Source organism: Chiloscyllium plagiosum, unplaced genomic scaffold, assembly GCF_037043375.1.
Source record: "Chiloscyllium plagiosum isolate Xiang-an unplaced genomic scaffold, Cpla_swu_hap1 HiC_scaffold_35, whole genome shotgun sequence".
In the NCBI taxonomy this organism is placed as follows: domain Eukaryota; kingdom Metazoa; phylum Chordata; class Chondrichthyes; order Orectolobiformes; family Hemiscylliidae; genus Chiloscyllium; species Chiloscyllium plagiosum.
Window position 1 is genome coordinate 47,455,081 of NW_028270173.1, and position 27,717 is coordinate 47,482,797.

At 46.6% G+C, this 27,717-nt stretch overlaps 1 protein-coding gene across 3 annotated transcripts in view; it reads right to left on the minus strand.

The window, feature by feature from the left end:
• Positions 1-1,562: 1,562 nt before the first annotated feature.
• Positions 1,563-27,717, minus strand: part of LOC148140776 (class I histocompatibility antigen, F10 alpha chain-like) — a 70,325-nt gene continuing 44,170 nt past the window's right edge. The window contains exons 2-7 of one of the 3 annotated variants that reach the window (XM_087979563.1): positions 17,378-17,638; positions 14,697-14,972; positions 14,302-14,580; positions 4,925-5,032; positions 4,503-4,535; positions 1,563-2,135 (exon numbers count right to left, since the gene is read on the minus strand). In XM_087979563.1, coding sequence (XP_087835689.1) covers positions 2,131-2,135; positions 4,503-4,535; positions 4,925-5,032; positions 14,302-14,580; positions 14,697-14,972; positions 17,378-17,638 — 962 coding nt within the window. In that variant the 3' untranslated portion in view covers positions 1,563-2,130. Of the gene's footprint in view, positions 2,136-4,494; positions 4,536-4,924; positions 5,033-14,301; positions 14,581-14,696; positions 14,973-17,377; positions 17,639-27,717 lie in introns of those variants that run through there. The other 2 variants (XM_087979564.1, XM_087979562.1) reach the window with 2 other exon arrangements.

Consider the following 27,717-nt stretch of genomic DNA (forward strand, 5'->3'; position numbering starts at 1 on the left):
TTAGTAAGGCGTTTGATAAGGTTCCCCATGGTAGACTACTGCAAACAATACGGAGGTATGGCATTGAGGGTGAGATGGAGGTTTGGATTAGGAGCTGGCTGGCTGGAAGAAGACAGAGGGTAGTCGTCGATGGCAAAAGTTCATCTTGGAGTGCCGTCACCAGCGGTGTTCCGCAAGGATCTGTTTTGGGACCATTGCTGTTTGTCATGTTTATAAATGACCTGGAGGAGGGGTTGGAAGGTTGGGTGAGCAAGTTTGCGGATGATATGAAAGTCGGAGGAGTTGTAGACAGTGAGGAAGGATGTGGCAGGTTACAGCGGGATATAGATAAGCTGCAGAACTGGGCAGAAAGGTGGCAAATGGAGTTCAATGTAGCTAAGTGTGAGGTGATTCACTTTGGTAAGAATAATAAAAAGATGGGGTACTGGGCTAATGGATGGATACTTGGTAGTGTGGATGAGCAGAGGGATCTTGGTGTCCATGTACACAGATCTTTGAAAGTTGCCACCCAGGTAAATAGTGCGGTGAAGAAGGCATATAGCGTACTGGCTTTTATTGGTAGAGGAATTGAGATCCGGAGTACTGAGGTCATGTTGCAGTTGTATAAGACTCTGGTGCGGCCGCATCTGGAGTATTGTGTGCAGTTTTGGTCGCCATACTATAGGAAGGAGGTGGAGGCACTGGGACGGGTGCAGAGGAGGTTTACCAGGATGTTGCCTGGTATGGTAGAAAGATCGTATGAGGAAAGGCTGAGGCACTTGAGGTTGTTTTCATTGGAGAAAAGAAGGTTTAGGGGTGACTTGATAGAGGTGTACAAGATGATTAGGGGTTGAGATAGGGTCGACAGTGAGAATCTTTTTCCACGTATGGAGTCAGCTATTACAAGGGGGCATAGCTTTAAATTAAGGGGGGGTAGGTATAGGACAGATGTTAGGGGTAGGTTCTTTACTCAGCGAGTTGTGAGTTCATGGAATGCCCTGCCAGTAGCAGTGGTGGACTCTCCCTCATTATGGGCATTTAAGCGGGCATTGGATAGGCATATGGAGGATAGTGGGCTAATGTAGGTTAGGTGGGCTTGGATCGGCGCAACATCGAGGGCCAAAGGGCCTGTACTGCGCTGTATTCTTCTATGTTCTATGTAAATCAGAACAGTTCTGAGGAAGGGTCACCAGACCCAAAATAGTAACTCTGATTTCTCTGCACAGATGCTGCCAGACCTGCTGAGCTTTTCCAGCCATTTCCATTGTTGTGTCTGATTTACATCATGGAGGAAGGGCTCATGCCCGAAACGTCGATTCTCCTGCTCCTTGGATGCTGCCTGACCTGCTGCGCTTTTCCAGCAACACATTTTCAGCTCTGATTTACAGCATGTACAGTTCTGTCGGTTTTTACTGTGTACATCCTGCTTGGTTTGGGGAAGGCTTCCTGGGGAGTTACATGGTCATAACCCCCTCCCAGTTCACACTGAACTGAAGCTCAAACACTGCTGATTCCAAGATCCACAATCTGCAGAGTGAATGAATTAACCCTTTCTTGTGAAATCATTAATGAATTCAGACAAATCAATGATCAACAATAATTTATTGATTGGCAACTGCAATGATCAGTCTCTGCAGTTAATTGTTGATGATAAATAATGACAGATGTTTGCTGCCATAAATACATGATTGTGAACAAATAAAATAAAGGAAGTTTACATAAAAGTTCACATTTGATCACGCTGTTTACGTAAAGTGCAAAATAGATCAGTTCAGCATAAAATAGATGAGAATAAAAATGGAAGAGTAGAAGTTAAATAGTGAGAGAGATATCAATATAACAATAAGACAGTTACAAAATTCATAGAGACTTTAACATAAAAGTTAAAATTTCGTTGCATAAAGTGCAGAAATGATTCACGTCCGACAATACAAAAACTCGCTCAGAGGGAGTTCAGGACATTGCTACATTTCAGGTCAATCACTGACCCACTGAAGACAGGGAAGATGAGAAAGTGTGAGGGAGGAACCATCCATGAAGATCCCTCTGACGGTGACACTGCTCACATTTCTGAGACAGGATGGAAACACGACTTGAGAAGGTCTCACTTGCAGAATCAGGATCCAAACCTGGGGATCTGGAATCCACTGCTCAATCTGTGGAAACACATTTTCAGGAAAAGTCAATCTCAATCCTGAATCAACTGGGTGTGAGCAATGAGCTGTAATTCTGTGTGTCTGCTGTGATATGGAAGGATGTCCATGTTCACACTGGAACAGGAGGATCCCATTATTCCTAAATGAAGCTCCGGGAATGACCTGTAGTGGAGCTCAGGAAACCCACAAGGTCAGAAATGGGCAGACACAAGGCAATCTCTTCAGGATGGGGAGGGGAGTGAAATTAATCTGACAGGGTTTAACAGTGTCTGGGAGGGTGGGACAGGGTCAGGAGGGGAGGGGAATTAGTCTGACAGGGTTTAACAGTGTCTGGGAGGGTGGGACAGGGTCAGGAGGGGAGGGGAATTAGTCTGACAGGGTTTAACAGTGTCTGGGAGGGTGAGTCAGGAGGGGAGTGAAATTGGACTGGCAGGTTGTAGCAGCATCTGGGAGAGTGAGACAGGGCCAGGAGAGGGTTGAAATTAGTCTGACAAAGTTTTAAAGGTCAGTGAGACAGGGTCAGGATGGGAGTGAAATGAGACTGACAGGGTTTAACAGTGACTGGAGGGTAGGACAGGGTCAGGAGGGGAGGGGAATTAGTCTGACAGGGTTTAACAGTGACTGGGATGGTGAGACAGGGTAAGGATGGGAGTGAAATGAGTCTGACAGGGTTTAACAGTGACTGGGAGGGTAGGACAGGGTCAGGGTGGGAGTGAAATGAGTCTGACAGGGTTTAACAGTGTCTGGGAGGGTGAGTCAGGAGGGGAGTGAAATTGGACTGGCAGGTTGTAACGGTATCTGGGAGAGTGAGACAGGGCCAGGAGAGGGTTGAAATTAGTCTGAAAAGGTTTTAAAGGTCAGTGAGACAGGGTCAGGATGGGAGTGAAATGAGTCTGACAGGGTTTAACACTGACTGGGAGGGTAGGACAGGGTCAGGATGGGAGTGAAATGAGTCTGACAGGGTTTGACAGTGTCTGGGAGGGTAGGACAGGCTCAGGATGGGAGTGAAATGAGTCTGACAGGGTTTAACAGTGTCTGGGAGGGTAGGACAGGGTCAGGATGGGAGTGAAATGAGTCTGACAGAGTTTAACATTGACTGGGAGGGTGGGACAGGGTCAGGATGGGAGTGAAATGAGTCTGACAGGGTTTCACAGTGTCTGGGAGGGTGGGACAGGGTCAGGATGGGAGTGAAATGAGTCTGACAGGGTTTAAAATTGACTGGGAGGGTGGGACAGGGTCAGGATGGGAGTGAAATGAGTCTGACAGGGTTTAACAGTGTCTGGGAGGGTGGGACAGGGTCAGGATGGGAGTGAAATGAGTCTGACAGGGTTTAACAGTGTCTGGGAGGAGAGGACAGGGTCAGGATGGGAGTGAAATGAGTCTGATAGGGTTTAACAGTGACTGGGAGGGTAGGACAGGGTCAGGGTGGGAGTGAAATGAGTCTGACAGGGTTTAACAGTGTCTGGGAGGGTGGGACAGGGTCAGGATGGGAGTGAAATGAGTCTGACAGGGTTTAACAGTGACTGGGAGGGTAGGACAGGGTCAGGGTGGGAGTGAAATGAGTCTGACAGGGTTTAACAGTGTCTGGGAGGGTGGGACAGGGTCAGGATGGGAGTGAAATGAGTCTGACAGGGTTTAACAGTGTCTGGGAGGGTGGGACAGGGTCAGGATGGGAGTGAAATGAGTCTGATAGGGTTTAACAGTGTCTGGGAGGGTAGGACAGCGTCAGGATGGGAGTGAAATGAGTCTGACAGGGTTTAACAGTGTCTGGGAGGGTGGGACAGGGTCAGGATGGGAGTGAAATGAGTCTGACAGGGTTTAACAGTGTCTGGGAGGGTGGGACAGGGTGAGGAGGGGAGGGGAATTAGTCTGACAGGGTTTAACAGTGTCTGGGAGGGTGGGACAGGGTCAGGAGGAGAGTGAAGAATTTCCAAATAAGTCTACAGAGAGAAATTGACATATCATTGACGAAATTATGAAGAAGCTGGAATAGATACGTTCAAAGCTGAGAAAATAAAAAAGAATGTTTGAAATGGAATGAAATATAAAGTTACACACTCTGAAATATTCTCTCACTCACTGGACCCAGGATTCAATCACCCTCAGCACTGACTAACCACATTCACACAGCACAGTGCAGAAGGAATTATGGGTGAAGGAGTGGAGGGAGAGGGAGTAGGGAATGAGAAAATAGGGGTGAGGATTGGAAGGAGAGGTTGTGGGGGTATGGAGTTGGGGAAGAGAGGGATGAGAGGGTCATGAAGGATAAGAGAGTCATGAAGAACTGTCCCATCCAGGAGAATGTAACACTACACCTTCCAATCCCTCTCCCATCATTCCCAACACTCTGTCCCCTCAGTCACTTACTGGGAGCTGTTGTGTAGGTCCCACTCAGTGAACCTGCAGAAACAAAATAAATGTCCATTAGGATGGGGAATAATCCATTCTCAGAGAATGAGAACACAACAAGTGTGAGGGAATGGAGATTGTGTCAGAAATCCTCATTCCCACACTCCCCTCCATCCTTACACCTTATGGAGATTCTGGAGATCTCTCCCATCCCATTGACATTCAGTCAGTGAGGATGTAAGTGTTTGTGAAGTGTCTGGTCGGGTCCAATCACACAAAGGACGATCAAACAGGGAACAAGTTGTGTTTGTACGTGTGTATCTGTGTGTGGGAATTCAATCAGTTCCATTCCCCACAGTGCCCTGTACTCCCAGTACTGGAGACTCCCCCACACTCACCCAGTCCCCTCAGTTCTACATTCCCCACTCTCTGATTCTTACCTCTCCAGGGCCTTTTCCAGATGATTATTCCAAATATTGTAGCCATTGCAGCGATTAATCCAATCAAAAGTAGAAGATGGGAACGTACCACACTGTTTTCTGGGATTTCTGAAACACATTGGAATAATATCAGGATTATCTCTGTTCCTGGTCTGTGTTGATTGGTCTGTGTTGGTTGGGGACAGTTTAGTTTAACCCACCCATTGGGAATTGATGGACTTGGTTCAATACATTTTGCACTCCAGATCTCATTGATGGGATCGATGTCATAACTGCACAGAGGATGGTATCCTTCACCAAGTCACCTTTTATTTGGATATGAACAGTCCTTGACTTTAGGATTGACTCTTTCAGAGTCAGGTAGCAAGCAGAGTGTCATCATCTCTGACACTTCCCTTTTTATTTGTCAGCCAGGGCTCCTTGATTGGGGCTGGATCAATCAGGCAACTCATGTTCTCTGAGGTCCTGCTGGCTAGCCTTGTTACATCACAACTTCCCTCCCCCTCTGAGTCCGAGAACATAGGCCAGCCATTTTCCTTGGAGAGCATCCTGGGGCGTTTTAACACTGGGACAGCTTCTTCCGTGTTCAGCAGATAATAACGCCAGCATCGAATGCATAGGAGCTTGCCTCTTGTGCCAGGAGTGCCTTGGCAGGATTTTATTTTCTTCTTCCAGTGGCAAAGGCATTGAGTTGGCTCCTTCCATCATGTCCATCTCAGATTCTAAACTCTCAACAATGCTTGACAGAGATAGGGAACCCATGGGTTCTGGCAGCCTTTCTGACTGCTCAAAGGGTCTGTGTACGTTTTGCTCCTGCATTGTTTACAAATTTACAACTTTCAAATGGACCTTGCGCTGGTTCAGGACCATCGCACCTGCCTGACCTTTCGACATCACTGGTCCTGATCTCACATGGAGCATGCCTCTTTCCCATATAGGGCCATTTCCATCATTCTTACACCAAACCTCCTCCCCTTACTGTGATGATACTGCGACTTTGAGAGGTTAATTTGTCCTGTTTCTTTTTAAAGAGAGGTTGTAAGGCAGAGGTATCGAGTTGTCTGGTTGGAAAGCCAGTGAAGTGACTGGCTTATGAGGCCTTGGGTTTTTTAAAGCCGGAACAATAGAAGCAGCCTGGATGGGTGTGGCCAGCTCTCGGACCTAGATTTCTAATTTGTAGTTTTTTAGCTTTGCGATTCAGCATCAGTTACTTTTGGAGTCTCAACAGGCTTGGAATGACAGTAAATGTCCCCTTGCTGCTCCTCTCTCTGAGCTTTCTCTTGAAGCTTTTCCTTCTGGCTTGCTGCAGTTACCTGTGAGACAAATCTATTTTCTGAACTTTGCCAAGGGGTCTGTTTATGGGATGTTACTACATTGAATCATTAATTAGTAATCGGTACTGTGTCTATTGATTTGGTAATTTTTCTGAGATTTATGGGATTCTAAATTCCACTTTCTTTAGCTATATTTTAGCTCAAGTGATCGATAAAGTGTGTTTTGCCTAAAGCTGAGTAGTGTGACCAATCGAATTGCATCTGGAACACAGCACTTTACATTTGCCTTTAAAATAAGATAAAGTTAGGTTCCAGGCTGCCTTCTTAAAATATTTTGCAGGGGTTTGGTCTGATCCTTAATTCCCTGCATCAAACAGTTTCTCTTGTTTGATGGAGACTTGTGTCCAGCATTGGTGTTCCTGAGGCCATTACACCCGACTCCCACAGGTCTGGGAAGATCAGATTCAACCTGGTGGATAGTCTTCTACCCATTAGCAACTCTGCTGGTCCCAACTCTGCTGTTGCATGTGGGGTAATCCCATAATCAAATAAGAACCATGACACCTTGGTAACTATCAAGAGGGTAGTCTGTTTTTCAAGCCAGCCTTTAAAGTTTGGACTGCTTTTTCTGCCAGGCCATTCAACGTTGGGTGGTATGAAGCTGTCCTTACCTGAAGAATCTCATCCCATTTTAAAAACATGACAAAATTTCTGGTTTGTAAATTGTGGTCTGTTACTTGTGCTACCTGGGAGGCTTTATCGTGCGACTGCAGAGGCTTTAAACTAGTAAGGGGATGGCTCAAATCAAAGTAACAGTGAGTAAAGAGAAAGGGCTGAGGCTGGTACAGCAGGTAAGGGGAACAGCTCAAATAGTCAAAACAGGCAAGAGCTTGGCAGTGACCAAGGTCAGAATGATAAACTGCATTTACTTCAATGTAAGAGGTCTGTCAGGTAAGGCAGATGAACTTAGGGCATGGTTGGGAACATGGGACTAGGGTATCACCGCTATTACAGAGACATAGCTCAGAGATGGACTGGACTGGTATCTCAATGTTCCAAGGTATAGATGCTGCAGGAAGGATAGAAAGGGGGGGAGGGCAAGAGAGGAGGACAAGATTTTGGTTCAGGATAACATTACAGCTGTACTTAGGGAGGCATATATTGGGAGATTGACCAGTGAAGTTATATGGGTGGAACTGAGAAATAAGGAGGAGATGATCACCTGGTTGAGATTGTATTATAGCCCCCAGTAGGCAGCAGGAAATTGAAAACCAAATGTGTAAGGAGATCTCATATCTGTAAGAATATTCGGATGGTAACAGTAGACTTTAATTTCCAAACTAGACTAGGGCTGTCATTGTGTTAAAGGCTTGGATTGGAAGGAAGTTGTTAAGTATGTCCAAGAAAATGTTCTTCTTCAATATGCGGATGTACCAACTGGAGAAGGAGTAATACTTGAACTTCTGTTGGGAAAAATTGTAGGGCAAGTGAATGAGGTGTCCAGGGGGAGCATTGTGGTGCAAGTGATCATAATTCTATTAGTTTTAAAGTAGTGATGGAAAAGGATAGAACTGATCAAAAAGTTAAAGTTCTAAATTGGAGTAAGGCTAATTTGGACAGTATCAGACAGGAACTTGCAAAAGGTGATTGGAGGGAGGCTATTTGCAGGTAAAGGGATGAATGGGAAGTGGGAGGCCTTTAAGAATAAGATAATGAGGGTCCAGAGACAGTATGTTCCTGTTAGTGTGAAGTGTTACAAAGTCAAAAGCCTGTCTGTTCACTTTAAAATAGAAAGTGTTTTCTGAAGTTTGAAGTAAACTTCAAGAGCAGGCTCAGCTGCCTGAATGGAAAGACTGGGAGACGAGCTGTTCCAAAATAGATACATGCAGCAACTGGCTGTTAAATAGTTACCTGCAGCTCCCCTTACACCCAGCCCCTGACCTGAAGAAGGGTTACACCTGAAATGTTGGTTTCTCCACCTCCTGATGCTGCCTGGCCTGCTGTGTTCTTCCAGCCTCCTGCCTGTCTACCCTGAGCTTTGCTTGCTGTTTTGACAACAACTCGAATTTAACTGATCAGTTTAAATTGTGCCGAGGATACTAAAAACCCAATTGAGTTTGAGTTTATTGTTTTGACACCTGGAAACCAATCAAATTATAAGAATTTAGTGTGTCATGGAAGCTATAAAACATGGGAGTTTTGAAAATTTATCAGAAAGCAACTGCCATCAATCCGCGGAGCAACTGCCCATCTGACATCCTGCTCTCAAAGAAATTAGAAACAGTGTCTATCAACGATACCTTTGCATGTGAAACATCCTCGCAGTAACAAAGAAAGAAGACAACCCCAGGGAGATCAGCAGAGGGAAGACTGAAGACACCGAAGAAGATAGAGAGTAAGTGGTCTTGAGATTAAGTTAATGTAATGTTTAATAAGTGTGTTATTGGAATAGCTTTTTTTTGTAGAGTTGGGGTCAGATCGGAAGAAATTAAGAGAAGCGGGGAGGGGGGTTTGGATATGTGAATTTTTTTTGGTTTAATGTTCACTATTAGAGTTAGGAAAATAAATTGTTATTCTTTTTACGTAACAGAGGGGTTTGACCACGGCATGATAATAGAAGGACAAGGCTGGTAGATGTAGGGAATGCTGGAAGACTTGAGAAATTGAGGTTCTGGTCAAGAAAAAGAAAGAGGCATAGACAGGTATAGACAGCAGGGATTGGGTAAATCCCAAGAAATGTATAAGGGCAGTTGGAGTATCCTTAAGAGGGAAATCAGGAGGACAAAAAGGGGACATGAGACAGCTTTAGCAAATGCAGTTAAGGAGAATCCAAAGAGACTCTAAAAGTACGTTTTGGCAAAAGAGTAAATAGTTAGAGAATAGGGCACCTTAAAGATCAATGTGGCTGTCTATGTGTGGAATCATAAGAGATGAGTCAGATACTAATCACATATTTTGTGTCAGTGCGTATCATGAAGGGGGGCATGGAAGCAAGGGAACTTGGGAAAATAAATAGTAATGTCTTGAAAACAGTGCACATTACAGAAGAGGTACTGAAGATTAAAATGTATAATGATAGATAAATCCCCAGGACCTGATCAGGTGTTACCCAGAATTCTGTGGGAAGCTAGGGAAGAGATTGCTGCGTACCTCGCTCAGATGTTTGGATCATCAATAACCAAGGGAGAGGTGCCAGAAGACTGCAGAGTGGCTAATATGGTGCCACTATTTAAGAAAGGCTGTTATGAAAAGCTAGGGAACTATAGACCAATGAGCCATACGTCAGTGGTGGGTACATAGTTGGAGGAGATTCTGAGGAATAGGACTTATATGCATTAGGAAAGCAAGGACTGATTAGGGATAGTCAACATGGCTTTGTGCATGGGAAATTGTGTCTCTGTAACCTGACTGAGTTTTTTGAAGAAATAACAAAGAAGATTGGTGAAGGTAGAGGGGTGGATGATGTCCATATGGACTTCAGCAAAGTGTTTGACCAAGTTCTGCATGTAGACTGGTTAGTCAGGTTAGATCACATAGGACCCAGAGGAAGCTAGCTAACTGAATATAAAACTTGGCTTCAAGGTGGGAAACAAAGGTTGGTCTAAGAGGGTTGCTTTTTGGACCGGAAGCCTGTGACCAGTGGTGTGCCACAAGGATCGGTGCTGGCTCCATTGCTTTTCATCATTTATATAAATCAGTTGCAGATATGGGCGGGAAAATGGTAGATGGAGTTTAATCCAGGTAATTGTGAGGTGCTGTGCTTTGGGAGATCAACGTTAAGGAAAAGGATACAGTTAATGGCAGGACTCTGAACAGCATTGATAGACAGAAGGATCTTGGGGTTCAAGTCTATAGCTCCCTGAAAGTGACCACCCAAGTAGAGAGGGTGGTAAAGAAGGCGTATGGCATCTTGCCTTCAATGGTCAGGGTCGAAGAGTGTGGCACTGAAAAAGTACAGCCAGTCAGGCAGCATCTGAGGTGCAGGAGAATAAACTTTTTGAGAGTAAGCTCTTCATCAGGAATGAGGCTTGTGGCCCAAGATAAATGGGAGGGGGGGTTGGGTGAGGGGAAGGAAGCTGGGAATGCAATAGGTAGATGAAGGTGGGGGCAAAGATGATAGATTGAAGAGGAGGGCGGAGTGGATATGTGGGAAGAAATATGGATAGGTGGGACAGTTCAAGAGGGCGGTGCTGAGTTGGAAGGTTGCTTCTGAGATTAAGATATGGGGAGGGAAAATGAGGAAACTGGTGAAATCCACAAAGATCCTGTGTGGTTGGAGGGACCCAAGGTGGAAGATGAGGCGTTCTTCCTCCAGGCATCGGGTGGTTAGGGTTTGGCAGTGGAGGAGGCCCAGGGACTTGCATGACCTTGGCAGAGTGAGAGGGGGAGTTAAAGTGTTCAGCCACAGGGTGGTGTGTGTGTGTGTGTGTGTGTGTGTGTCAGAGATGTTCTCTGAAATGCTCTAAACATGCACTATGGCTGAACACTTTAACTTGCTTGCAAACATAAGCCCGAGATTTCAATGAAGTAATGAAACAACTGTCATTGTCTAAGGATTGGCACTCTGTGAGCCCAAGAAAGATCTAGTGTTGACATGCGATGTCTCCCCGCGCATTTCATTTTAGAGATCCCTGGTGGAGTTCAGCTAGAGTTTGGCAGCGGCCTTTACTCAGGATAATCACACTTTCTCTAACAAGTTCTAACAATATTCCATCCTCTGCCGTGAGCTGGTATCTCTGGGTCCAAAAATCTTTCAATTCAAAGGATATCAACTGCTTTTTGGTTTCCCTCATAAGTACAAGTTATTTCCGTTTTGAAGGGATTGGATCTTTCTGTGTCCAAAGCCTGATAGTCAGCTCTGATTAGGAGCTTGTCCAGAAAGTTTAATACCATTATAGACTTTTCCATTGGGGGTGCTACCCAGTGGTGTATTTGCTAATGGTAGGCAGTTCAATGCATCCACATTCGCTACTCAGCCTCCCAGTCGGTGTTCTGGCTTGCGATTGTAAGCACTTAGTATTAGAACCCACCACTGATGGTGGCCCAAAATTACAGGGTGGCCCTGCCTTGTCTTCTTTAAGCACACCAAGTAGTCCATGATTATCACAAATTTTAATTCATAAAGGTATTGGTGGAATGTCCTGACTCCAAATATGACCATCAATCCTTCCTTCTGTATCTGGGTGTATTTACGTGCTGCATTGGCCAAAGTCCTGGATGTATATGCTCTTGGATGTTCCTCTCCACTGAGTCACCATGAGCTAATACAACTCCAATGCTGTGCGGGAAAACATCACATGTCAATACTAGATCTTTCTTGGGATCATAGAGTGCCAATCCTTCGAGGATGACAGTTGTATCATTCCTTCATTGAAAGCTCGGTCTTATGTTTGCAACCATTTCCCAGGCTGATCCTTTCTGTCACGAGTTGATGTTACATTGCCAGGACGGAGGCCAGGTTATGTACAAACTTTCCAAAATAATTTACCAGCCCAAGGTATGACGTAAGTTCCTGGACAGACGTAGGAACCAGAGCACCTTTGATCTCCCTCACTTTATCTTCCAACAGGTGTAGCCCAGAGTTGTCAAATCTGTATCCCAAGTAGATCATTTGGCATACCCATTTTTCCCTTTTTATGCCTTTTTTCCCTTCCAATGCCTGCCTTGGAAAACCACCTTCGGACTATATCCAGTTCTCTGACTGCTCCTTATTAGTTTTCGCTGTTATTGGCTAATTTACTATCTAAGTAAATGGCGACCTGGGGTAGACCATGCAAGATGTTCTCTATTGTCCACTGAAAGATCAAACAGGTTGACAATACCTCAAATGGCAGTCTTGTATCTTGGTACAATCCCTGATGGATATTAATTGGAGCATATGTCTGGGAACCTGGTCTAATCACAATTGCAAGTAAGTGTGGCTCATGTCCAGCTTTGTGAAGGAGAACTCCCATCCTGCACCAACGTTGTGCACAAATCCTGAGGGGCTGGTTATCTATTCTGCTGTCAAAAGCAGTTTACACTTTGTTTAAAATCCCCACAAAGGCAAACCGACCCACTGGGCTTCAGAACCATTCCAATCACTGCTGCCTATTCCACAAACTGGACTGGTTTGATAATTCCTTCACTTTCCAGCCTTTTAATTTCTGCCTTGACTTTTGCCTGTAAGGCCAATGGCACTGGGCAGGCCTTACAGCATCATGGGATTGATTCCTGGTCAACATGCCAGGTGGCCTGGCTCCTCTGATAACCCCTAGATCTTCCTGGATGACCTCCAGGTAATTAAATTGAATTTCACTCAAGCAGCCATTTTCTAATTGAAACATATTGAGCCATTCGGGGTGAATCTCTCACAACTGATTTCTCCCCATTCAGCTTGGATTTGAAGCTTTTAGCACAATCACTGGTCACTGAACCAGCTGCCTTCCGTGAAAGAGCGGAACTGAAGTTGTACCCCTATTCTCTGAAGCTTCCTCAGTTTACGTTCTCAGTCTGGCCAAGATCTTGTGCAAAGTTAAGGGTTGGAATTCAGAGTGAATCTTGTTAAAGATTGGTTCTGTGATCACTGATCCAGCTGCACTCAGATCGCCCTCCAGCAGAAGAGAATGACCAGTTAACCAGACATTTAAATTGGTTGGTTCTGATTTTGATGTTGCGATGCAATTTAACTGTTCCAAACCAGATATAGGTGGATTTTTCAGGATACCAACCTGGATATGGGGCTATAATTTATTTCGCTCACCGACAGAAACTGCAATGCCTTAATGGCCAGGATCCTGATCAACATTTTAACTGTTTGTTGAGGCTTGGTTTAGAGTTTTACTATGAGCCAACCTCAAGTATCTCTGATCGATATGTCCTGAGTGAGGCTATGCAATTGCATACACCCAGGTGGTGTCCTCTCAGTTCAGTCGGACTGTCGAGGGTGTCCAATTCCATTGGAATACCCTGTAACTCATAAGCTCCACTTGCTGCATTTTCCAATGATAAAGCCAGTTGTAGTACCTGCTTGAAGTGCAGTTGGGATTCAGCCAGTAGGTGTTTTTGCATAGTTACATCATTAATTACATCATAGTTATATCAGTATTACATCATAGTTACATCAGTAATTTCACATACCATTCTCTTAGCATCTCATTAAGGGTTAAACCAATTTCACATACTTTTGCCAGTCTTTTTAACCTAGTCAGATATCCCAGTGTGGATTTCCCTGGTTCTTGAATTGCCAAATAAAAATGATAGCATCTCAGAATTAGAGGAGGCTTTTGCTCATAATATTCCTTAATTATTCCTATCAATGCTTGAAAGGTTTTAGTACCTGGTGCCATTGGGAAAGCGAGAATCCTAATAACAGAAAAAGCTGCAGCTCCACACGCTGTCAGGAGAATTACTCATTGCTTTTCACCTGCCACAATGCCATTTGCCCAGAAAATATGCCACATTATTTTCACACACTGGGCCCAGTCCTCGATGGCAGGATCGAACGAGTCAAGTTTCCCAAACAAAGGCATGATGTACCAAATGCTTCCCTCACTGAAAGGTGCCTGTTGAGAGCAAGTTTCTTCATGATCATGCTTTACTCCCATTGCCACTGAAATAACCCTACAGAAGCTAGCATTCACTCACCAAGTCACCCTTTATTTACACAAGAACAGTCCTAGACTTTAGTAGTACCTAATTCAGATTCAGCTGCCAGACCCTCAATACCTCTGACACTCATACTTTTTTTAATGTCAGTCAGGACTCCCTCATTAGATCAGGTTAACGGCCCAATCAGAGGCCTCCTATTGATGCTAATGGAAATCTGGAGTTTTCTAACCAAATTGCTGTAAGTGCTGAGGATCAATTGAATATTTCCAGCCTGAGATCAGGAGGGTTTTGTTGGGGAAGAGCAGCAAAAGACATGGAGCAGGAATGGGTAAAGGGAGTGAGGGACAGATCAGAGCAACCTCAATGAATGGTGGAACAGACAGGAGACACACACACACACACACACACACACACACACACACACACACAGACACACACACACACACAGACACACACACAGACACACACACAGACACACACACAGACACACACAGACACATTCCAGTCCCTTACCCCACTGATAGAGCTGGGCCTCTGCCAGGCTGCTGTGTTCAATTTGACAGGAGTATTGATCCTCATCCCCAGCATTGATCTCAATCTCTTTCTGGATCTGATGGGTCCCATCGTGGTTCGGTCGAACCCCCGAGGATTGGGTCTCAGACATGACCTCTCCATTCCTTAGCCAGGTCACCTCGATGTCTACAGGATAAAACCCAGTGACCAGGCAGGAGAGAGTGAGCGGCTTGTCCTGACGATTGGGCTCCCTCCTGGAGATGAACACTTCAGGCTGAACTGTGATGGGAAAGGGTGAAACCACAAACAACAGACAGACACTGAATGGAATGGGAGAACGGTTTCATAGATCAGTGAGGTTAGATCAGAACATGGAGCAAAACTGAAATACATACCTTTCCTTCTGAAATATTCCTTTCCAGCTTCCAGATATCTCTTTAAATGCTCAACAAAGATTCCATGCAGCTGTGTTTCCCAGTAATTGTTCCAGGATTCATCGGAATCCCATTCCTCTTTCGTCATCACTGCAAAGTGATTGGTTGCGATCCATCTCATTCTGTCTGGGTCTAAACTGATATAATCCTTTCCATTGAATCCAAATCTCATTGATCTCTTCACAGAGCCACCATCACTGACCTCAACAGAATGCATCCATTGGAGAGTGTGAATTCCTGTCAGTGACCAAACAGGGATCAATCATCAGTGATTAATTGTGAACTGAAACTGAGAAATGCAGTCTGATCAAAGCAGATTGGGGATCTCGTATCAGGCCCAGGGTGAGGGGGGTTACACACGGTGCTAATCCCCAGGGCCTGTGCTGTCAGAGGGTCCCAGACTCAGGCAGCACTGCCCCTTTCTCCAGTGGCTGCCTCACCCCTCAACCTGGAGCAGATAAGGAACGGGCTCTCTGATCCGGGTCAAACTTCCAGCGTTCACATTCCCACTGTCCTGGAGTGATTGTTCTAGTCCGTGTTGTCATTTATTTCAATCACAGGCTGCATTCTGGGGGAATGCAGTCAATATCTGTCTGTTACCACACTGTCAGCCTCCACAAATGGACTGTGACCATTCAAATCTTTCTCTTTTATGTCCCTCCTGTTCTCAATTCACGGTTATATGATTACTGATTGGGAAATATCTGAACTACCAATAGTATGTAGTTCATGAATAATAGGAATGATCCTTATCCAATTAGTTTCTTTATGAGCTCTTTATATTTCTTCATTCCTCACTTTCTGTGTTTTGATTAGATTAGATTCCCTACAGTGTTGAAACAGGCCCTTTGGCCCAACAAGTCCACACTGACCCTCCAAAGAGTAACCCACCCAGACCCATTTCCCTCTGACTAATGCACCTGGCACTATGGGCAATTTAGCATGGCCAATTCACCTAACTTGCACATCTTTAGACTGTGGGAGGAAACCGGGAGCACCTGGAGGAAACCCACACAGACACGGGCAGAACGTGCAAACTCCACACAGACAGGAATCGAACCTGGGACCCTGGTGCTGTGAGGCATCAATGCTAACTACTGAGCCACCATGTCACCAGTGGTGAGAAGTATTATATTTCTGTGATACACTTAGAGTGCTCTTATTAAATACATTTCCAATAAATTACCAAAACTATTTTTTTCATTTGCACTTGACCTGACCACGTACAAACTATTTCATGAAAATTAAAAATTGACTGTTTCTGGCTGGTGTGAGGGTCTGAGTCAACCATCTCCCAAATCAACCTTCTCCTTCACAATGGTATAATGTGGGAGTAGGGGACTGTTGGTGTGTGACCCACTGTGTGAACCCTGGACCAGGAGGGGAAGAAAACCCAGTTGGGAGGGAAACCCACTTCCTACACCTTCTTTTGTATGAATTCCATTTACAGCAGCTCAGAGAGTGCACCACCAGAGGAGAATGTAAACTCAGTGTTACTTAAACCCAACTCCTTATTGAATCTCCTCCCCCCTCCCTGATGACCCAGATCTGAGCCTCAGGCTGTCCCCTTCCAGCTCTGCTTCTTAAGCAAAAAGACTAGAAAGATTTTTAGTTCGCTCTGCACCTTCACACATTTCATTGGTTATTTTTATCAATTACTTAATTTTTAAAAAGCTATCAATGTATTGCTTTGTCTAGTTTGATTGCTGAGAAAGTTGTGAATGTTTACTTCATACATTAACATGATATAAAATTAAAATTTAAAGTTGTGCTAAACGAGACCCCAAGCAGCTGCCTCTGGGTTTCTTGCTGTTGGAGAATGAGGAGCTCTGATGGCTTTTTGCAGGATGGACAAAGAGGTTTTTTTGCTCCAGGAGAAAATGGCAAGTGTTGACAATGCTCAGCAAGTCTCTCAGTATCTGTGCAGGGAGAAGCAAGACCCTTCTTCAGGATTGGTGCAGATCTTGAACCTGAAGCTTTGACTCTCTTTTTCTCATTACAGATACTGCCTGACCTGCTGGGGATTTCCAGAATTTTGAATTTATATTTCAGGTTTCCAGTATGTGCAATAATTTGCTGTCCTATTACATGTCCCTGTGGCATTAGTAAATCTGATTTGTTTAAATCAAAATGAGAAAATATTTATCACACAATGCAGGATAAATAACAGGAATGGGACACTGAGATTGCATGATGATCTATGATCATATTGAATGGTGCTGTAGGCTCAAAGGGACAAATGGCCTATCCCTGCACCTACCTTCAATGTTTCTATGAAGTTGTGTCACTGTCTGAGTCGGCTGTGGTGATAAAGTGAGTCAAACTGAAACCTAAGCTTTCAATGAGTGTTTTAAATACAGGAACGGAGCACAAAGGCCAAGAAATTTTGCTGAAAGTACGTAAAACAGTTTGGTGCTTCCGTAAGCTCCCAATGGCTCCCATTCTTCAATACCCAAGGATGTGAGGAGTGGGGTAAATGTCAGGGCTGAGCAGGTGATGGAAAAAAGGTTCAAGGAAACAGGAGAAGAACAAAGACATATCTTACCCAGCCCTGGAGCCCAGCAGTCAGTGCTGGGGAATGGATTAGGGTTTGTGATGAAAAGGGACAACAAACAGGGAATTTCTGACACGCCTGTTCTTACCTGATGTCTGGTTTGTCCTCTTCGTTATCACATTCAGAGTTTTGTTTGCCATTTCTGTATGCTCGATCACAAGGTCTGTGATGTAATCCCAGGATTTCATGTCAAAATATTTTTTGATGAACTGCTGCCTGGGGATGCATCGATGGGTTTTGCTGTCACGATAACTTATTGTAACTCCATTGACCATTGCAGTGCTTGTAGCTTCAGGAAAATCATTAATTCCAGAAACAATTGTGTAAATCACAGTAAGGTCGTTAGTAGCTGTAAATCAAAGAAAGGAGCTGATTACTAATCACCGTCAGAAACAACATCACAACAACAGCCTGCACTGACCATAATAACACCACCACAAAACTCAGGAAAATCACTGATGTCAGAGACTATCATGAAAACCACTTTAAACATGTTAATGTCTGGAAGGCACACTTCAGGAACAGGCAAATAAACATGAGGGAAAAGGGAGGCCGCATCCAAATAGCGACAATCTTCAATAATTCAGTACTTTATCACACTATCAGAATCCTGTCTGATATAATAAACAGAATCAGATACAACTGGGACAGAATTAGCTGCTGTAGCCTCTCAGAACAGGGAGTAAACACAGAATCAGACTCACTCAGATACTTGATGGAGTCAGTGTAGACACAGGGGAGAGGCTGGGATACAATCCAGGGATTGGATTGTTCAACAGAAGATCACGAACCTGGAATAGTAACCTGGGACACGCCGAGTATGTCACGAACCTGGAACAGTAACCTGGGACACACCGAGTATATCACTAACCTGGAACAGTAACCTGGGACACACCGAAAAGGTCACTGACCTGGAACAGTAACCTGGACACACTGAGTATGTCACTGACCTGGAACAGAAACCTGGGACACACCGAGTATATCACTGACCTGGAACAGTAACCTGGGACACACCGAGTATATCACTGACCTGGAACAGTAACCTGGGACACACAAGTATATCACTGACCTGGAACAGGAAGCTGGGACACACCAGGTATATCACTAACCTGGAACAGTAACCTGGGACACAACGAGTACATCACTGACCTGAAACAGTAACCTGGGACACACCGAGTATATCACTGACCTGGAACAGGAACCTGGGACACACCGAGTATATCACTGACCTGGAACAGTAACCTGGGACACACCGAGTATGTCACTGACCTAAAACAGTAACCTGGGACACACCGGGTATATCACTGACCAGGAACAGTAACCTGGGACACACCGAGCATATCACTGACCTGGAACAGTAACCTGGGGCACACCGGGTATATCACTGACCTGGAACAGTAACCTGGGACACACAAGTATATCACGGACCTGGAACAGGAAGCTGGGACACACCAGATATATCACTGACCTGGAACAGTAACCTGGGACACAACGAGTATGTCACTGATCTGGAACAGTAACCTGGGACACACCGAGTATATCACTGACCTGAAACAGTAACCTGGGACACACCGGGTTTATCACTGACCTGGAACAGTAACCTGGGACACACCGAGTATGTCACTAACCAGGAACAGTAACCTGAGACACACCGAGTATGTCACTAACCTGGAACAGTAACCTGGGACACACCGAATATATCACTGACCTGGAACAGTAACCTGGAACACATTGAGTGTATCACTGACCTGGAACAGTGTCCTGGGACACACCGGGTATGTCACTAACCTGGAACAGTAACCTGGGACACACCGGGTATATCACTGACCTGGAACAGTAACCTGGGACACACCGAGTATGTCCCTGACCTGGAACAGTAACCTGGGACACACCGAGTATGTCACTGACCTGGAACAGTAACCTGGGACACACCGGGTATGTCACTAACCTGGAACAGTAACCTGGGACACACCGAGTATATCACTGACCTGGAACAGTAACCTGGGACACACCGAGTATGTCACTGACCTGGAACAGTAACCTGGGACACACCGAGTATATCACTGACCTGGAACAGTAACCTGGGACACACCGAGTATATCACTGACAGGGAACAGTAACCTGGGACACACCAGATATATCACTGACCTAGAACAGTAACCTGGGACACACCAAGTATGTCACTGACCTAGAACAGGTACATGGGACACACCGTGTATATCACTGACCTGGAACAGTAACCTGGGACACACCGGGTATATCACTGACCAGGAACAGTAACCTGCGACACACCGATTATATCACTGACCTGAAACAGTAACCTGGGACACACTGAGTATATCACTGACCTAGAACAGTAACCTGGAACACACCGAGTATGTCACTAACCTGGAACAGTAACCTGGGACACACCGAGTATATCACTGACCTGGAACAGTAACCTGGGACACACCGAGTATGTCACTGACCTGGAACAGTAACCGGGGGCACAACGGGTATGTCACTGACCTGGAACAGTAACCTGGGACACACCGTCTATATCACTGACCTAGAACAGTAAACTGGGACACACCGGGTATATCACTGACCTGGAACAGTAACCTGGGACACACCGAGTATTTCACTGACCTGGAACAGTAACCTGGGATACACCGAGTATATCACTGACCTGGAACAGTAACCTGGAAACTCCGCGTATGTCATTGACCTAGAACAGTAACCCAGGACACACCGGGTATATCACTGAACTGGAACAGTAACCTGGAACACACCGAGTATATCACTGACCTGGAACAGTAACCTGGGACTCACCGGGTATGTCACTGACCTGGAACAGTAACCTGGGACATTCCGAGTATGTCACTGACCTGGAACAGTAACCTGGGACACACCGAGTATATCACTGACCTAGAACAGGAACCTGGGACACACCGGGTATATCACTGACCTGGAACAGTAACCTGGGACATTCCGAGTATGTCACTGACCTGGAACAGTAACCTGGGACACACCGGGTATATCACTGACCTGGAACAGTAACCGGGGACACAACGAGTATATCACTGACTTGGAACAGTAACATGGGACACACCGAGTATATCACTGACCTGGAACAGGAACCTGGGACACACTGAGTATATCACTGACCTGGAACAGTAACCTGGGACTCACCGGGTATGTCACTGACCTGGAACAGTAACCTGGGACATTCCGAGTATGTCACTGACCTGGAACAGTAACCTGGGACACACCGAGTATATCACTGACCTGGAACAGTAACCTGGGACTCACCGGGTATGTCACTGACCTGGAACAGTAACCTGGGACATTCCGAGTATGTCACTGACCTGGAACAGTAACCTGGGACACACCGAGTATATCACTGACCGAGAACAGGAACCTGGGACACACCGGGTATATCACTGACCTGGAACAGTAACCTGGGACACACCGAGTATATCACTGACCTGGAACAGTAACCTGGGACACACCGAGTATATCACTGACCTGGAACAGTAACCTGGGACATTCCGAGTATATCACTGACCTGGAACAGTAACCTGGGACACGCCGAGTGTATCACTGACCTGGAACAGTAACCTGGGACATTCCGAGTATGTCACTGACCTGGAACAGTAACCTGGGACACACCGGGTATATCACTATCCTGGCACAGTAACCTGGGACACACTGAGTATGTCACTGACCTAGAACAGTAACCTGGGACACACCGAGTACATCACTGACCCGGAACAGGAACCTGGGACATACCGAGTATATCAGTGACCTCCAACAGTAACCTGGGACACACTGAGTATGTCACTGACCTGGAACAGGAACCTGGGACATACCGAGTATATCAGTGACCTCCAACAGTAACCTGGGACACACTGAGTATGTCACTGACCTGGAACAGTAACGTGGAACACACCGAGTATATCACTGATCTGGAACAGTAACATGGGACACACCGAGTATATCACTGACCTGGAACAGGAACCTGGGACACACCGAGTATGTCACTGACCTGGAACAGTAACCTGTACACACCGGGTATGTCACTGACCTGGAACAGTAACCGGGGACACAACGAGTATGTCACTGACCTGGAACAGTAACCTGGGACACACCGTCTATATCACTGACCTAGAACAGTAAACTGGGACACACCGGGTATATCACTGACCTGGAACAGTAACCTGGGACACACCGAGTATGTCACTGACCTGGAACAGTAACCTGGGACACACCGAGTATATCACTGACCTGGAACAGTAACCTGGGACACACCGAGTATGTCACTGACCTGGAACAGTAACCGGGGGCACAACGAGTATGTCACTGACCTGGAACAGTAACCTGGGATACACTGTCTATATCACTGACCTAGAAATGTAAACTGGGACACACCGGGTATATCACTGACCTGGAACAGTAACCAGGGACACACCGAGTATGTCACTGACCTGGAACAGTAACCTGGGACACACCGAGTATATCACTGACCTGGAACAGTAACCTGGGAAACTCCGCGTATGTCATTGACCTAGAACAGTAACCTAGGACACACCGGGTATATCACTGACCTGGAACAGTAACCTGGAACACACCGAGTATATCACTGACCTGGAACAGTAACATGGGACACACCGAGTATATCACTGACCTGGAACAGGAACCTGGGACACACCGAGAATGTCACTGACCTGGAACAGGAACCTGGGACATACCGAGTACATGAGTGACCTGCAACAGTAACCTGGGACACACCGAGTGTATCACTGACCTGGAACAGTGACCTGGGACACACCGGGTATGTCACTAACCTGAAACAGTAACCTGGAACACACCAAGTATATCACTGACCTGGAACAGTAACCTGGAACACACCGAGTATGTCATTGACCTGGCACAGTAACCTGGGACACACCGAGTATGTCACTGACCTAGAACAGGAACCTGGAACACACCGAGTATATCACTGACCTTGAACTGTAACCTGGCACACACCGAGTATATCACTGACCTGGCACAGTAACCTGGGACACACCGAGTATGTCACTGACCTGGAACAGTAGCCTGGGACACACCGAGTATATCACTGACCTAGAACAGTAACCTGGGACACACCGAGTATGTCACTGACCTGGAACAGTAACCTTGGACACACCAAGTATGTCACTGACCTAGAACAGGTACATGGGACACACCGAGTATATCACAGACCTGGAACAGTAACCTGGGACACGCCGGGAATATCATTGACCTGGAATAGTAACCTGGGACACACCGGGTATATCACTGACCAGGAACAGTAACCTGGGACACACCGATTATATCACTGACCTGAAACAGTAACCTGGGACACACTGGGTATATCACTGACCTAGAACAGTAACCTGGAACACACCGAGTATGTCACTGACCTGGAACAGTAACCTGGAACACACCGAGTATGTCACTAACCTGGAACAGTAACCTGGGACAGACTGAGAATATCACTGACCTGGAACAGTAACCTGGGACACACCGAGTATGTCACTGACCTGGAACAGTAACCGGGGGCACAACGAGTATGTCACTGACCTGGAACAGTAACCTGGGACACACCGTCTATATCACTGACCTAGAACAGTAAACTGGGACACACCGGGTATATCACTGACCTGGAACAGTAACCTGGGACACACCGAGTATATCACTGACCTGGAACAGTAACCTGGGAAACTCCGCGTATGTCATTGACCTAGAACAGTAACCTAGGACACACCGGGTATATCACTGACCTGGAACAGTAACCTGGAACACACCGAGTATATCACTGACCTGGAACAGTAACCTGGGACTCACCGGGTATGTCACTGACCTGGAACAGTAACCTGGGACATTCCGAGTATGTCACTGACCTGGAACAGTAACCTGGGACACACCGAGTATATCACTGACCGAGAACAGGAACCTGGGACACACCGGGTATATCACTGACCTGGAACAGTAACCTGGGACACACCGAGTATATCACTGACCTGGAACAGTAACCTGGGACACACCGAGTATATCACTGACCTGGAACAGTAACCTGGGACATTCCGAGTATATCACTGACCTGGAACAGTAACCTGGGACACGCCGAGTGTATCACTGACCTGGAACAGTAACCTGGGACACACCGGGTATATCACTATCCTGGCACAGTAACCTGGGACACACTGAGTATGTCACTGACCTAGAACAGTATCCTGGGACACACCGAGTACATCACTGACCCGGAACAGGAACCTGGGACATACCGAGTATATCAGTGACCTCCAACAGTAACCTGGGACACACTGAGTATGTCACTGACCTGGAACAGGAACCTGGGACATACCGAGTATATCAGTGACCTCCAACAGTAACCTGGGACACACTGAGTATGTCACTGACCTGGAACAGTAACGTGGAACACACCGAGTATATCACTGATCTGGAACAGTAACATGGGACACACCGAGTATATCACTGACCTGGAACAGGAACCTGGGACACACCGAGTATGTCACTGACCTGGAACAGTAACCTGTACACACCGGGTATGTCACTGACCTGGAACAGTAACCGGGGACACAACGAGTATGTCACTGACCTGGAACAGTAACCTGGGACACACCGTCTATATCACTGACCTAGAACAGTAAACTGGGACACACCGGGTATATCACTGACCTGGAACAGTAACCTGGGACACACCGAGTATGTCACTGACCTGGAACAGTAACCTGGGACACACCGAGTATATCACTGACCTGGAACAGTAACCTGGGACACACCGAGTATGTCACTGACCTGGAACAGTAACCGGGGGCACAACGAGTATGTCACTGACCTGGAACAGTAACCTGGGATACACCGTCTATATCACTGACCTAGAAATGTAAACTGGGACACACCGGGTATATCACTGACCTGGAACAGTAACCAGGGACACACCGAGTATGTCACTGACCTGGAACAGTAACCTGGGACACACCGAGTATATCACTGACCTGGAACAGTAACCTGGGAAACTCCGCGTATGTCATTGACCTAGAACAGTAACCTAGGACACACCGGGTATATCACTGACCTGGAACAGTAACCTGGAACACACCGAGTATATCACTGACCTCGAACAGTAACCTGGGACTTACCGGGTATGTCACTGACCTGGAACAGTAACCTGGGACAATCCGAGTATGTCACTGACCTGGAACAGTAACCTGGGACACACCGAGTATATCACTGACCTAGAACAGGAACCTGGGACACACCGGGTATATCACTGACCTGGAACAGTAACCTGGGACATTCCGAGTATGTCACTGACCTGGAACAGTAACCTGGGACCCACCGGGTATATCACTATCCTGGCACAGTAACCTGGGACACACCGAGTATGTCACTGACCTAGAACAGTAACCTGGGACACACCGAGTATATCACTGACCCAGAACAGGAACCTGGGACACACTGAGTATGTCACTGACCTGGAACAGTAACGTGGAACACACCGAGTATATCACTGATCTGGAACAGTAACATGGGACACACCGAGTATATCACTGACCTGGAACAGGAACCTGGGACACACCGAGTATGTCACTGACCTGGAACAGTAACCTGTACACACCGGGTATGTCACTGACCTGGAACAGTAACCGGGGACACAACGAGTATGTCACTGACCTGGAACAGTAACCTGGGACACACCGTCTATATCACTGACCTAGAACAGTAAACTGGGACACACCGGGTATATCACTGACCTGGAACAGTAACCTGGGACACACCGAGTATGTCACTGACCTGGAACAGTAACCTGGGACACACCGAGTATATCACTGACCTGGAACAGTAACCTGGGACACACCGAGTATGTCACTGACCTGGAACAGTAACCGGGGGCACAACGAGTATGTCACTGACCTGGAACAGTAACCTGGGATACACCGTCTATATCACTGACCTAGAAATGTAAACTGGGACACACCGGGTATATCACTGACCTGGAACAGTAACCAGGGACACACCGAGTATGTCACTGACCTGGAACAGTAACCTGGGACACACCGAGTATATCACTGACCTGGAACAGTAACCTGGGAAACTCCGCGTATGTCATTGACCTAGAACAGTAACCTAGGACACACCGGGTATATCACTGACCTGGAACAGTAACCTGGAACACACCGAGTATATCACTGACCTCGAACAGTAACCTGGGACTTACCGGGTATGTCACTGACCTGGAACAGTAACCTGGGACAATCCGAGTATGTCACTGACCTGGAACAGTAACCTGGGACACACCGAGTATATCACTGACCTAGAACAGGAACCTGGGACACACCGGGTATATCACTGACCTGGAACAGTAACCTGGGACATTCCGAGTATGTCACTGACCTGGAACAGTAACCTGGGACACACCGGGTATATCACTATCCTGGCACAGTAACCTGGGACACACCGAGTATGTCACTGACCTAGAACAGTAACCTGGGACACACCGAGTATATCACTGACCCGGAACAGGAACCTGGGACACACTGAGTATGTCACTGACCTGGAACAGGAACCTGGGACATACCGAGTATATCAGTGACCTCCAACAATAACCTGGGACACACTGAGTATGTCACTGACCTGGAACAGTAACGTGGGACACACCGAGTATATCACTGACCTGGAACAGTAACATGGGACACACCGAGTATATCACTGACCTGGAACAGGAACCTGGGACACACCGAGTATGTCACTGACCTGGAACAGTAACCTGGGACACGCCGTCTATATCACTGACCTAGAACAGTAAACTGGGACACACCGGGTATATCACTGACCTGGAACAGTAACCTGGGACACACTGAGTATGTCACTGACCTAGAACAGTAACCTGGGACACACCGAGTATATCACTGACCTGGAACAGTAACCTGGGAAACTCCGCGTATGTCATTGACCTAGAACAGTAACCTCGGACACACCGGGTATATCACTGACCTCGAACAGTAATCTGGAACACACCGAGTATATCACTGACCTGGAACAGTAACCTGGGACTGGCCGGGTATGTCACTGACCTGGAACAGTAACCTGGGACATTCCGAGTATGTCACTGACCTGGAACAGTAACCTTGGACACACCGAGTATATCACTGACCTAGAACAGGAACCTGGGACACACCGGGTATATCACTGACCTGGAACAGTAACCTGGGACATTCCGAGTATGTCACTGACCTGGAACAGTAACCTGGGACACACCGGGTATATCACTATCCTGGCACAATAACCTGGGACACACCGACTATGTCACTGACCTAGAACAGTAACCTGGGACACACCGAGTATATCACTGACCTGGAACAGGAACCTGGGACACACTGAGTATGTCACTGACCTGGAACAGGAACCTGGGACATACCGAGTATATCAGTGACCTGCAACAGTAACCTGGGACACACTGAGTATGTCACTGACCTGGAACAGTAACATGGGACTCACCAAGTATATCACTGACCTGGAACAGTAACATGGGACACACCGAGTATATCACTGACCTGGAACAGGAACCTGGGACACACCGAGAATGTCACTGACCTGGAACAGGAACCTGGGACATACCGAGTATATGAGTGACCTGCAACAGTAACCTGGGACACACCGAGTGTATCACTGACCTGGAACAGTGACCTGGGACACACCGTGTATGTCACTAACCAGGAACAGTTACCTGGGACACACCGGGTATGTCACTAACCTGAAACAGTAACCTGGAACACACCGAGTATGTCACTAACCTGGAACAGTAACCTGGGACACACCGGGTATATCACTGACCTGGAACAGTAACCGGGGACTCAACGAGTATGTCACTGACCTGGAACAGTAACCTGGGACACACCGGGTATATCACTATCCTGGCACAGTAACCTGGGACACACCGAGTATATCACTGACCCGGAACAGGAACCTGGGACACACTGAGTACGTCACTGACCTGGAACAGGAACCTGGGACATACCGAGTATATCAGTGACCTCCAACAGTAACCTGGGACACACTGAGTATGTCACTGACCTGGAACAGTAACGTGGGACACACCGAGTATATCACTGACCTGGAACAGGAACCTGGGACACACCGAGTATGTCACTGACCTGGAACAGTAACCGGTACATACCGGGTATGTCACTGACCTGGAACAGTAACCGGGGACTCAACGAGTATGGCACTGACCTGGAACAGTAACCTGGGACACACCGTCTATATCACTGACCTAGAACAGTAAACTGGGACACACCGGGTATATCACTGACCTGGAACAGTAACCTGGGACACACTGAGTATGTCACTGACCTAGAACAGGAACCTGGGACACACCGAGTATATCACTGACCTGGA